This window comes from Doryrhamphus excisus, chromosome 13, assembly GCF_030265055.1.
Source record: "Doryrhamphus excisus isolate RoL2022-K1 chromosome 13, RoL_Dexc_1.0, whole genome shotgun sequence".
In the NCBI taxonomy this organism is placed as follows: Eukaryota; Metazoa; Chordata; class Actinopteri; order Syngnathiformes; family Syngnathidae; genus Doryrhamphus; species Doryrhamphus excisus.
This window is the reverse complement of record NC_080478.1, coordinates 8,558,267-8,572,957: the sequence shown is the minus strand read 5'-3', so window position 1 is coordinate 8,572,957 and position 14,691 is coordinate 8,558,267. Positions and strand designations below refer to the sequence as shown.

At 40.0% G+C, this 14,691-nt stretch overlaps 1 protein-coding gene across 3 annotated transcripts in view; it reads left to right on the top strand.

Moving 5' to 3' along the window:
• Nucleotides 1-14,691, top strand: part of pacrg (PARK2 co-regulated) — a 252,842-nt gene that overhangs the window by 165,316 nt on the left and 72,835 nt on the right. For all 3 annotated transcript variants that reach the window (XM_058090715.1, XM_058090713.1, XM_058090714.1), the window contains one exon: nt 6,345-6,494. In XM_058090715.1, the coding sequence (XP_057946698.1) occupies nt 6,345-6,494 (150 nt within the window). The remainder of the gene's footprint in view (nt 1-6,344; nt 6,495-14,691) is intronic.

Sequence of the window (14,691 nt, the reverse complement as noted above, 5' to 3'; positions counted from 1 at the left end):
ACAGTGGAAACACTCACTTCTCCAACATAGCCCTCCCTCCGCTTTCATCAATACATAGACATGACGTATGGTTCTATATGGGATCCAAGCACCTTGACCCGCTGGTCCACGTGCTGGCTTGGATCAAGCGGCTTTGACTCAGCCGGCATGGCAGGGATTTGTAACTCTATTACGACTACGCTGCCTGCTCGCGAGTCTTAATTAATGACGTGCTTGTCTTCAGTCATTGAGGATTAGAGTCAGCGGGTTGATCCATGAATAGTAGGCAAACAGGATCTGTCAAACGGACAAACACATTTAAACCACTGCAGATAGCACAGTCGGCGTTTAGTTGCCTTTGCCTTTTACACAGAAACCCGGATAAGGTCACAATGGATCAAATCATCACCGCGCTGCTAATGTCTAGTGCAAGGGTGCTCAAACTTTTTCCACCGAGGGTCGCAAACTGGAAAATCGGTTGAGTGGTTAGCACGCAGACATCACAGCTAGGAGGCCAGGGTTCAATTCCACCCTCGGCCATCTCTGTGTGGAGTTTGCATGTTCTCTCCGTGCATGCATGGGTTTTTTCCGGGTACTCCGGTTTCCTCCCACATTCCAAAAACATGCTAGGTTAATTGGCGACTCCAAATTGTCCATAGGTATGAATGTGAGTGTGAATGGTTGTTTGTCTATATGTGCCCTGTGATTGGCTGGCGACCAGTCCAGGGTGTACCCCGCCTCTCGCCGGAAGACAGCTGGGATAGGCTCCAGCACCCACCGCGACCCTCGTGAGGATAAGCGGTAGAAAATGAAAATGAATTTGAAAACCTTTGAAAAGTCTTTGAATTTGAAATGTTTTGTTGGGGGCTGCACGGTGATCGAGTGGTTAGCGTGCAGGCCACACAGCCAGGAGACTCATGTTTGCATGGTATGAATGTGAGTGTGAATGGTTGTTTGTCTATATGTGCCCTGTGATTGGCTGGCGACCAGTCCAGGGTGTACCCCGCCTCTCGCCCGAAGACTGCTGGGATAGGCTCCAGCAACCCCCGCGAGGAAAAGTGGTAGAAAATGAATCAATGAATGAATAGTATGAATTGCCTTTTTGAATTTACATTACACCCAGACACCCAAAAATGACGATAAAAATCTGCTTTCTCAAGAGTAATTACAGTCAACCATCGCTCTCATATGCTATCACGGTGTTTCAAAAATTTATTTAATAATAAATTATTACTGTTTTGAGGTTGACTATGGCCTATTATTGGTAAAAAATATATAGAAAAAACTAATTGTCCATAGGTATGAATGTGAGTGTGAATGGTTGTTTGTCCATATGTGCCCTGTGATTGGCTGGCAACCAGTCCAGGGTGTACCCCGCCTCTTGCCTGAAAACAGCTGGGATAGGCTCCAGCACGCTCGCAACCCTCATGAGGATAAGCGGTAGAAATTGAATGAATGAATGAATGAATGAATGAAGTGATGTAGTATTCTTCTTGTGATATTATGACTTTATTGCCATCATATTTTGACTTCATTTTCATTTACTTTATTTAGTTTTGTTTCTCATATTGTCTTAAAAAAGTTGTTCTTTATTTTGTTTTGACTTTATTCTTGACAAAGTTAGATTTTTTTTCATTTATGATTTTTTTTTAATTATTTTTCCACAATGTACATTTTTAAAAAATACAACTTTGTTGTATTGTTTGGTATTCATAATATTACAGCAATAAAGTTTCCCTTTAGTATTTCAACTTTATGCTTCTAAAATTATTTTTTTTATGCTTTATGCTACTGAAATCTGCCCCGGGACTGCATTTTGGACACCCTGTAATATTGTACATTGAGAAAAGTGATGGTTGTATTCACTTGTAAAAATACAGGTATGTACGCCTTTGCCACTACAAGATTGTTCCCCACCCACCCGTCACCTGCGTTTATATGTCTCTGTTTGACATTCTGTTGTGTTTCCGCTTTCTTTCTCTGCGTTTGTCACTCCTGATCTTTCCCGCCCTCATCTCTTGCACCAGCGTTTGTTGTGTTTAGCAGTGGGAGATGGAGTTAAGTGCAGCTGAAGGCCAAATAGCTTTGTGATTGGCTCTCATTTGCTCCGGCCTCCCAAGTGCATTTGGAAACACTGATTGCAAGACGACAAGCAGCCGTTCTTAAACTGAATAAAGTCCAGCTGTTAAAATGCTTTCAAGGCAAAGAGGTGGGTGTGTTGTGTGTAGTTTGTAAGTCCATTCAAACGTTGTGTATCAATCATATTCTTTGGTACGACTCATGCAGCTCAAAAGTCCATTTATCACATTTTCAATTTTTTTTTTAATGTTGGGCATTATAATATGAATAATCGCATATCAAGTGTAAAAATAAGTTAACCACTATTAATTTTGAGATGTAAAAACAATACCTCCCTTTCACACTGCTTTTTCCCAGTGTTTTTTGTGTCTGTCGATCGCACGTGTAAACCACGTCATATCACATTATAGATGCCATATGACATCAGTCAGCTGACATTAAGCGCCACTCCTGATTCGCTTTTGTTCCTCTGCGACAAAGATAAGTGGTATAAAGACGAGTCAAATGACACACAAAAATGGAGTGGGGTGGCCGTTTCCCAACTTGGAGGTTGTTGGTTCCATCCTCAGTGTTCCGGTGATTATGTCAAAGTATCCTTGGGCAAGATACTGAACCCCTAGTTGCGCCTGATGCTGGGTCATCCGAAGGTAAATGTGCTAACAGTGTCTAAGCGCTTTGAGTGCCTAGGAGGTGGAAAAGCACTGCACAAGCAAAATAACATTCATTCATTCATTTTCTACCGCTTTTTCCTCACGAGGGTCGCGGGGGGTGCTGGAGCCTATCCCAGCTGTCTTCGGGCGAGAGGCGGGGTACACCCTGGACTGGTCGCCAGCCAATCACAGGGCACATATAGACAAACAACCATTCACACTCGCATTCATACATATGGACAATTTGGAGTCACCAATTAACCTAGCATGTTTTTGGAATGTGGGAGGAAACCGGAGTACCCGGAGAAAACCCACACATGCACGGGGAGAACATGCAAACTCCACACAGAGATGGCCGAGGGCGGGGACCGAACCCTGGTCTCCTAGCTGTGAGGTCTGCGCACTAACCACCAGACCGCCGTGCCGCCGCAAAATAACATTTACACAGAAATAGTTTTCATAGATGGTTTGATGATAATAGATTGTCCTTGAACTTAAGTAAAACTAAAATAATGCTGTTTGGTAACAGCAGAAAGGACATGCACCAGCAAATACAAATAGACGATGTGAACATTGAAAGGGTGAACGAAAATACATTTCTGGGGATCACAATAGATGAAAATATGAGCTGGAAACCTCATATTACAAATATACAACATAATGTGGCCAGAAATATTTCAGTATTGAACAAAGCAAAATTTGTTCTAAATCAGAAATCACTCCACACTCTTTATTGCTCTCTGGTTCTACTATATCTTACTTATTGTGTGGAAATATGGGGTAATAACTATAAAAGCAATCTTCACTCGCTAAATGTACTGCAAAAAAGGTCAGTAAGGATAATTCATAATGCCGCCTACAGAGAACATACTAACTCCTTATTTCTTAAATCATAAATATTTAAACTTGCTGATATAGTTCATCTTCAAACAGCTAAAATAATACATAAGGCTAAAAATAACCAATTACCTAAAAATGTCATCCAATACTTCTCTACAAGAGATGAGAAATATGATCTCAGGGAAGAACTACATTTGAAACACTTCTATGCTAGGACTACGTTATGCTAGCCATAGCATTTCAGTATGTGGAATCAAACTATGGAATGGATTGAGTAAGGACCTCAAACAATGCACAACGATGAGCCAATTCAAGAAACAATACAAGCAGTTGATGTTTGCTAAATACAAGGATGAAGAGTCTTGAACCAGTCATGATGTGCTATATACAGTAAACCTCGGATATATCGGACTCAGATATATCGGAAATTCGCTCACAACGGACAGATAAAAAAGAACCGATTTTTCTGTAATGCATTTCCAATAAAAATTAATTGCATATATCGGATTTTTTATAACGGATTTCGCCTATTTCGGACAAAATCTCCAGTCCCGTTCCAATGCATTTCCATTAAATTTCCCTCGCATATATCGGATGGCCGCATCGTGGCGCTCCGATTCGCCGAATCGTGACAGGCCGCTATACGACGTCATTTGCAGCGTTTGCAGCGTTGCCTGCGCGTCCAGGTACATTGGAAACATAGTCAAGGAAGTGCCTTTTTATAACGGATAAAATCCGATTTACGCATATACCGGATTTCGCTTATATCGGACAAAACCAGTGGGAACAATTGAATCCGATATATCCGAGGTTTACTGTATATCACTATATTGACACTTACTATGGTACACATTATGTCATTGGATGGTCATATTGTGTATTATTAAAAAAAAAAAGAGAAAAAAAACCCTAAACTGTATTATTGAAAGCAGGGAGTGAACAAATGTAACAGTTACTGATTGTAAAAGTACCAGATGGAGGGGTAGGATTTAATAAGCTTTGCTTCTTCCTACTCCTGTTGGACATGTGGAACTGTGAACTGATTATGGCATGCACTCAATTGTAATCTGATGCATGTTCAAAAGAAATAAAACCATTACTATTACTATTACCATACTTTTACTTAAATAAATGCTTCTTCCGAATACAGCCCAACAATGCTTGTAATGTGGCTAGTTAAACAACACAGTGTGTAACTTTAAACAGTAGCTAACAAAGAAGTCATTCATCACCGTCTTTATCCTCCTCCTGGGAACTGAAATCACTAAAGTGGTCTTCTTCAGCATCAGAATTGAACAGCCTCATAATTTCTTAGTTAAACACTTTGCCAGTCTCTCTCTCTCTCTCTCTCTTTTAGTTGTCACGCTCCTTTTCACTTTCGTCTCCAGGAATATTGGCCCTTTAGACAGACCATAGTTGGCTCGCACTCTTCCTCAGAGTGGTCACGTGATGTTCATATGCCATGCAATGTCATGTCAGCTGATTTATACAGACGTTTTCGCGGTCTTCCTGTCAATGAAAGCAGGGCGACAGCCATAAACTCTCCGTAGTAAGAACACTCTGACAGAACAAGCATTGTTACACATGAACAAGACCACCAAGAGGAGGGCCGTCACATTTACAATAGACTACAACAGTGTACATGCAAAGGATAAAACAGCACCATAACACAAATTTAATGTCATATACGAAATACCCTGCATATCTTCCAATAAAACATACATTGGGGAAACAAGGAAGGGATTTTACACAAGAAAAAAGCAACATAGGAAAAGAATGTGAGCAACACATGAGCAACCAAACACAAAGCACAACAGGAACAACTAAAATTGGTCATTTCGGAACATTGCAAAAGAGAAAACCACATTAAGGATTGGAATGGAACAAATGTCATTGGGACAGAGGACAACACAACAAACAACGCCGATGAATCAGAAGCGTGCCCACAGGACTATAAACCGGGATGAGGGGACCTTTACACTCTCTCATACCGGGGATGTGGTCCGAAGGAACTCAGATGGTGGCGTCACTCATGATAAGACGTGCAACTTTCCACCATCGGAGTTCAACATCTTCCACCCTCCAACAGAAGCTGTAGTAATTCTATACTTGATCAAACTTACTTGAGATTTGTCAGATGAAAACATGATCGCTGAATAAGACTTCAAAACATGATTTTAGCGTCCAAATGACTACATCCTGAAGTAAGTGGGAAGTGTAGTTCTTTTAGTCATTAATCAATTAATTAATCGATTAATCAGTCAATTAATCCGCATCATTGTCAAAACCACAGTGTTAAATGCATGAGAAAAATCAATCTCCTCCATCTGCATCTGTCTCTCTCACACCAACTACCCTCATGTCCTCTTGACTACGTCCATAAACCTCCTCTTTGGTCTTCCTCTACGCTTCCTACCTGGCAGCTCTAAACGCAGCATCCTTCTACCAATATATTCACTATCTCGCCTCTGAACATGTCCCAACCATCTCAGTCTGGCCTTTATCTCCAAGGCCTCTAACATGTAATGTCCCTCTGATGTACTCCTTCCTGATCCTATCCATCCTGGTCACTCCCAATGAGAACCTCAGCATCCTTATCTCTGCTACCCCCCAGTTCTGCTTCCTGTCTTTTCCTCAGTGGCACTGTCTATAGACCAAACAAAATGGCCGGTCTTACGGGTTACTGTTGTTCTATATTATAGTTCCACTACATTTTTATTATATTTACACCTGATTCCACTGTTTACTTGTAGTAGTTTTGCTTTTTGATCTTGATTCCTGACATTTACCCTCCAGACGCCCTGAACACGAGGAACCGCCAGGTCATCTGCACCACCTTGAAGGTCCTGCAGCACCTGGTGATGTCTAGCGACACGGTAGGAGAAACCTTGGTGCCCTACTACAGACAGATCCTGCCCATCCTCAACATCTTTAAGAACATGAACAGTGAGTTTCCAACCCGTTCAGTAGATGGATATCGGTTGTTGTTTTTTTGTGTGTGTGTGTGGCGCTACCGTTGTAGCACTATGAATGTTTAAGCTTGTTTTTATGTCAAGGAACTGTGTTAAATGTGATAGGGTTGAATCCATTTTGTGCAGAAAAAGCGTTGCCTTTTGGTTTGACTGTACTGGATGTTGAATTCACTTTTTTATGTCTGCCATTTAACGCATTAGCCTTTGAGTCCAACTTGTTGACTTTGTTCTCGCTGAAAGAACCACCTCCACCTGGTTGGCATGGGGAACCGTTATATAGACATGTGGCGTATTTAGCAGTGAAAGCTCAGTCGGGATGTAAAAGTGAACCAATCATTTCAACACAGGAAAAAACACAAGGCCTCTTAGTCTTGTAATCAATATCCAATTTGAATCTCTTGTCTCTGTAATTCGCTGACATAATCTGTAACTATTTCTTGAAGTCTAAGAGAAAAAAAAGGGAGTCTTCAAAGATAGCATTGAAAGACAAAGGAAAAAGCCGGCCTTATTAGTACAAGGCCTTATGCAAATCCTTTCACTAAATTAGCTGTCAAATCAATCCCCTAAACCATTCCGAAGCTGAGCGTCTCCGCTACGGCGCAGGCTCAGCAGTTGGCCAAGTGAACCCCACAAGGAATAGTTTAGCTCAGCCCTGGTAGTTACAGTGGCCGCCTTCTTCTCCTGCCTCCTGCCTCGTCTGTGCATCAATTAAACCTGAGCCAACCTCTCACCTGGCAGTCGTCCCTGATATTGACCGCTCTCCGGGCCTTCGAGAGTCGCCTGCTCAGCTGCCAGAAGAGAGAATGAAATCTGAAAAAAAAAAAAAAAAAGTTTGCGGTGCTTACAATTTCCCAAAAGCTGCTGATCCTTGAAGGTTGAATAATTGATAGCTTGGTCTTTGGATGGGTGGACTAATGAGTGGATTTGACGAAGGCTGGGTATTTGAAAGGTTGGTAACTTTGATGGATGTGTTAAGGTGGGGCACTGCCCACCCATATTATATTGTTGTAGATACCAGAACAAGGTAATGAGTCAAGTTTAACCGTACCATAATAAAAATGAGTACACACAAGCAATTGCAATGCCAGCACTGGAGTGAACGGTCAATGGTCTCTGAAGTGAAAACTGAGTGAAATTGAGTTCCTCTTCCTCTTAGGCCTGGTAGGTGATGTATTGGCCTGATCTTATTTCAGCCAATTCTTGCATAGATGACTAAGGATCCTGGCCACAAGACAGAAAAAATGACCTGTAATAAATCTATGCATATGTGTGAAGTTAATTAAAAAAGAACAGGGTTGCTTTTGTTCCAATAGAAAAGTCTTGGGGTGTGTTATCTCTCTGTTGCAGATAAGGCCTGCTTGCAGCTCTGCTCCTATAAAAGAGTGGAACATTTTCCATCTCTAACAGATGGATGCATGATGAGGTGAATTGGTAAAGGGTTGGTCTCTTTGACAAACAGATTTGAGGGTTATTGGTCAGTTTGATCAATGAATAAATAAAGTTTAGGGTGTTAGGGTTATAGTTAGGTGGCTGGATGGATGTTGATTGGCTCAATGAACAAATGGATAGACTGAATGAATTGGTTTAACGACTGAATGGATGAATTTTAAGTCTTCAGGATGGGTTGCATGAAAAGCGGGGCAGTTCAGTGAATGGATGAAGGGTTTAAAGTGGGGGAAAACAAACGCTGGGTCAAAGAATGGATAGATTTTAGTACTGGCAATTGAATGAGTGAATGGTTGGTTGAATGGAGGATGTGGATATGGTTTAAACCAGGGGTCTCAAACATGCGGCCCGCGGGCCAAATGTGGCCCGCAGGACACTAGTTCGAGGCCCCCCCGCCTTGATATGAAAGTTTAGTGTTAGTGCGGCCCGCCCAAGTTTGATATGGATGCTGTATGGTATCATGTACCCAGAAAAAATTATTATGTTTGATTAATCTTCATATTAAAGGTTAAATAACTGTTATAATAGTTATCCTCCCTATTCGTGTGGAAGTGGTAAGTTTTTGGCTATTTAAGTTTAAAGGAAATAACTTGAAGGCTACCGTTTAGGTCGCTAGCTCTCTAGTTTGCGAGTGGATGTGGATATGGTTTAAAGCAGGGGTCTCAAACACGCGGCCCACAGGCCAAATGTGGCCTGCAGGACACTAGTTTGAGGCCCCCGCCTTGATATGAAAGTTTAATGTTAGTGCGGCCCGCGCAAGTTTGATATGGATGCTGTAGGTCGCTAGCTCTCTAGTTTGCGAGTTAGCATGTGTCTCAAGACCCTGCAGTTGCGCAATATGTTGTAAATAAAAAGAGTATAAATGTGACTATAGTCGTGTTTTGTCATGTCTACAGGGCTCTAATAATGCTTTGTTCATTTTAATCTGAAAAAAATAATTTGTCTACCCACCAACTATATGTTTTTATTATTTGCCATTTTATTATTATTATTATATTTATTTATTACTGATTGATTGATTTTCTTTATTCTTGATTTGTTTATTTGTTTTTCATCTTATTTTGTGCAGAAAAATAAAAATTTAGATATTTGAGAACAGTGGAATGTTTTATCAGAGCTTTTATTGTAGAAAATCAGAACCAAAGCACTGAAAAAGTTTGTATATTTTTCTGTTTTTAATAAATGCGTTTTTTTTTTGGCGGGGGGACCTGATGCGGCCCAGCCTTGCCCAGACCCTAGCTCCAGTGGCCCCCAGGTAAATTGAGTTTGAGACCCCTGGTTTAAAGGTTGGCTTTTTTGATGAATGAATGAATGGATTTCAGGGTTGAAGGTATGGATGTTGAAGTATGACTTTAAAGTTGATTGGAATGTGTACTCTATCCACTCTCCCACTCTGGTATGTACTTTATTTACATGTAAATCAAATCATCTATGGAAGTCCATCTATAACCTAATATTATTTATACATCCCCCTGCTTCATCCCACGCTCAGTCAGCTGTCTCAAAACAAGCGTTGCTATTGTTTCACACTTGCTGACTTAACTAATCCCTTTGCATCTCCCACACACTCTGACTCCCAGAACTTGTGTGGAATTCCTCTTATCTGGGGAGCCACAACAAGACCAGTGTCCAGTATGTGCAAGAGATCTGTCATGAATGCATCTGTTGTGTTCCTGTCTGCAGCTGTTGGCTTCAATGTCAAGGAATGGCTTCGGCTGTGTGTGTGTGTGTGTGTGTGTGTGTATGCAGTGTACAATGCCCACTATCCACTCGCCTGGATTCTCTCATACATGCACACACCAAGACGTACAATCACACTCTGTCCCCATTTATGGCTTTCTGCCCTGACCCCTTTCCCTTTTCTCCTCAGTTGTTGAGGCTATGAATCAATATGCTGACAGCCACTGCTGTAGGGTCAGGGCTACAGTCAGATATCACCAGCATCTCATCGTGGGACAGATCCCCCCCCAGGCTTCGTTCACACACTCCGACCGTGTCGCTCTCACTGGAAGACAAGGTTGCGACCCCTTAAATTGGCCTGTATACGAGCCTTAATGCAGCTATTTTTCCACTGTCAGAGCTGGACCTTTAGCCATCTCCAAAACAGACTCTCAAGTGTTCTCCGATAAGTAAAACAGTCTCGGTCTCTCCTGGGTCCAGGCCTCTGAAAAAGGAACAGCTCTAAAAAAAATAAAAAAAAGCTAGTTTAACTCCAGGCAGCCGACTGACACACTCATGCATCATTTTGAAGAGTACAATAATGAGCAATCACATTGCCGCCGAGTCCTTGATGTACCCCCGTTGTCTCCCGAATCAGCCCTTGCAGGCTTTGTTTGGTTTGTGCCTCATCTGTGTATGGTCTCTGTGTGTGCTCTTATATGTTGAGGGCCGGCGCAGGAATTCCTCCGATGTGATTTGCACGCTTCTCTTGTTTGCTTACTGTGATGAATCTCAGCCCTAATGAAATGCAACAACGTTTCTTATGAAGGAGAGACGTGCTCGCTCGACCGTCAAATTCTTCCTCAGAGCTCAGTGAAGGAAGGTACTCATCTGCCGCACGTCATCACAGAATAGGGATAAGGGGGTGAAGCAGAGGTACACGAAATAACGATAAACTCATCCTCTGCTGATACCGACCTATTTTAGGAGGTTGCCGAATGGGAGGGCAAGTGTTGCAATCTTACCATGAGTGAAAATTAGCCTACACTGTTTTAGACCGAAGGTGTCCAAAGAGCAGCCTGGAGGCCCACTATTGGACCGCGGCACAGTCTATAAAATATAATTTAACAAGAAAACAAAACAACAACATTAAAAAAAAGAAAAAAAAATCAGATTAAAGTCAAAATATTAAGAGAAAAATGTAAAAATGTAACGCAACGTGTTGTGCTGTAACACTATGAGGAAAAGCATCATTTTAGTAGCATAAATTTGAAATATTAAAGAAGAAAATACATGACAACAAATTTACGTATCATTTGTTACATTTTTTAATCAGAAAATTAGGGTGCGGAAAGCATCATTTTAGCAGCATAAATTTGAAATATTAAAGAAGAAAATATATGACAACAAATTTACGTATCATTTATTAAATTTTTTTCAAATCAGAAAATTAGGGTGCGCAAAGCATCATTTTAGCAGCATAAATTTGAAATATTAAAGAAGAAAATATACGACAACAAATTTACGTATCATTTATTACATTTTTTAAATCAGAAAATTAGTGTGCGGAAAGCATCATTTTAGCAGCATAAATTTGAAATATTAAAAAAGAAAATATATGACAACAAATGTACGTATCATTTATTAAATTTTTTTCAAATCAGAAAATTAGGGTGCGCAAAGCATCATTTTAGCAGCATAAATTTGAAATATTAAAGAAGAAAATATACGACAACAAATTTACGTATCATTTATTACATTTTTTAAATCAGAAAATTAGTGTGCGGAAAGCATCATTTTAGCAGCATAAATTTGAAATATTAAAAAAGAAAATATATGACAACAAATTTACGTATCATTTATTAATTTTTTTAAATCAGAAAATTAGGGTGCACAAAGCATCATTTTAGCATCATAAAATTTAAATATTAAAGAAGAAAATATATGACAACAAATTTACGTATCATTTATTAAATTTTCTTAATCAGAAAATTAGGGTGCAGAAAACATAATGTTACCGGAATAAAGACAGAATATTATGGGAATAAAGTCCTAATCACAAGAAGAAAAAAAAGCATAAATTAAAAGAATGAAGTGAAACTCTTAAGACAAAAAAAGTTGTGCTTTAAATCATGATTTTATGGGTATGAACATAATTTAAAATAATTGGGTTATGGGAATAAGTGAAAATACTATGGGGATAAAGTCATTATATTACGAAGAGAAAATTTATAAGATTATTGAAGAAATAATTAGAACTATTTGGAAAGCAAAAACATTGCAACATTTGCACACTATTCATCGATACTTTAGAACAACTAAGTAATTTACTTTAGGAATAGGTTCTACTTTGAGAGATTAATTTATTCTCCAAAAATATTGTTTTTGTGGGAATATTTTTTGTCACTATTTCGTAAAAGAAGATGGTTGCACACATTCAGCGTCTCCTCTTCATCGTACGCTCTCAACAAGGTCGTATGTAGGTGGACATGCTATATTTATTTTAGCCTGTATTGTGGCATTGTTGTGTCGTCCCCGTTGGTTTTCTGCGCTTATCTGGAAAGTGTAAGTCCTTAAACTCCTATTCATCACTGACATGGTCTCACAGCCTCACGCACACATGCACCAACATAGGGTGATGTAGTTCATTTGGCCTCCTTTATCTTTCTGCTGTAGGAATGTGGTCAGCTATGATAAGGTATTGCAGTGCACTTGTGTATTGCCGACGCATACACAAAAGATTATGATAGCGGCTTTTCCGTGCTGCTGAGGTTTTTCCGATGCTGACAGATGCGGTGGCGAGGTGGGCCAGTCTGTCTTCGCCAACATGCGTCTCCTTTTTTTGTGCAACACAAACTGAAAGACCAATGTTGGACATCTTAATAATAAGACACTGTTCACTACAGTCCAGCTAGAGTGTACTCTGTGCTATAAGACAGCAATGTAAGGCATTGTGTTATACATTACAATGTATTACTCCTCTCTTGTCACTTTGGTTGTTAGTTCATGAAAACATACCAAAGAATGCATGTTCTACCCGTGCATGCGTGGGTTTTCTCCGGGTAATCCGGTTTCCTCCCACATTCCAAAAACATTCCAGGCTTCACATTCATACCTATGGACAATTTGGAGTCGCCAATTAACCTAGCATGTTTTTGGAATGTGGGAGGAAACCCATGCGTGCACGGGGAGAACATGCAAACTCCACACAGAGATGGCCGAGGGTGGAATTGAACCCTGGTCTCCTAGCTGTGTGGCCTGTGCGTGAACAACTCGGTTACCATGCAGGCTATCCCTAAATTTATTCATCTAACAAAAGCATTTGGTACAATCATTCATTCATTTTCTACCGCTTATCCTCATGGGAGTTCCCGGCATGCTGGAGCCTATCCCAGCTGTCTTCGGGCGAGAGGCGGGGTACACCCTGGACTGGTCGCCAGCCAATCACAGGACACATATAGACAAACAACCATTCACACTCACATTCATACCTATGGACAATTTGGAGTCACCAATTAACCTAGCATGTTTTTGGAATGTGGGAGGAAACCGGAGTACCCGGAGAAAACCCACGCATGCACGGGGAGAACATGCAAACTCCACACAGAGATGGCCGAGGTTGGCAGGTCATATTCAACAGGTAATATATTCCCCAAAAACGACGACTTGCATTCATGGTTTAGAGATTTATACCTGCAAACCAACATGTGATGGTGAACAACTCCCCAAGCCAGTTATTGCTTTTCCTCCTGTCACACACACACATCACTAACCTTAAGAGATGCAGTCACCAAACCAAAAGTATCTCAATGGCTGTCTTCATTGTGTTTGATTTTGTTTTATATTCAGGGTTGTCTTCTAGTCTGGTCGAGGAACTTTCCCAATTATGGGACTTGAAGATACCCATTAGAAAACATTTGCTTTATTTAATGACCTTTACCAGCTGCCATTGTGAAAAATGAATTCACTAGCATGCTTCATTTGTGTTCATGTGGACATAAGGGAAACAGGCTGCAAACACACACACACACACCATATATTATATAAATACATATAAGTATATATTACTATATATTATATTATTCCATCAAAAAACACAATTATTGAATTTTGATATGGCTGGGTACTAAAAGTGTTCCAATATATGTACAAAATATTTTTCCTATACATGATTATTTAGGGGTGCCACCATACATCTGTTTTTGTGGAATAAAGTGGTGAACAGTTCAATGGTCGCCATGGAGATTTGAGGTCAGCAAAGACTGCAGCTCAAGAACTCTGAGGTGATCTTTATGTTTCTGTTGCTATTTATACTCCTATTACATATTACTAGCAAATTTGTGGTTTTGTCTTTGTAATTTGAATGATTCGTAGTCATATTTATAAGTATGTAGCGCTCATTGCCTCTACTGTAGCTAACATTAGCTAGCTACAGTTTGCTAATGACAGTTAGCTAATAGCTGAGCAAGCATAACATCAACAACAGTAATATAGAGTAGACAGTATTGCTGATGCCTCGTATTTATTGAGAGTGGTACTGTAGTCCTACATAATGTGATATACACTTGTCCATGTATTATTTTAGGCACTGTGCAGCACAACCCACCAGCTCTCCTAAGATGTTGCCCTCTGGTCTTTGGTCTGGGCCCCCTTTGATAACCCTATAGAAAATGATGCTGTATAGAAGTTCATTGTACTCAACATTTACAGGTCAACTTTTTGGCAATTAGACTAGAAATTGCACATTTTTCGAAAATTTTACAAAAGTTTATGTGTGAGGTGGCACCACTAAATCTCAAAGGATTTCCTCAAAACTTTGCAAAAGACATTTTTATGTTCATTAGAAAAAAATTGAATGCCAGCAAAATTGATATTGTGAATTTAAAATTTCCCATTCAAATTTTATATATATATATATATATATATATATATATATATATATATATATATATATATATATATATATATATATATATATATATATATATATATGTATATGTATAGACAAAACACACACAGAAAGCAGTGGCCCCCATGTAATCCATCATCCTCCACAGGCACGCACA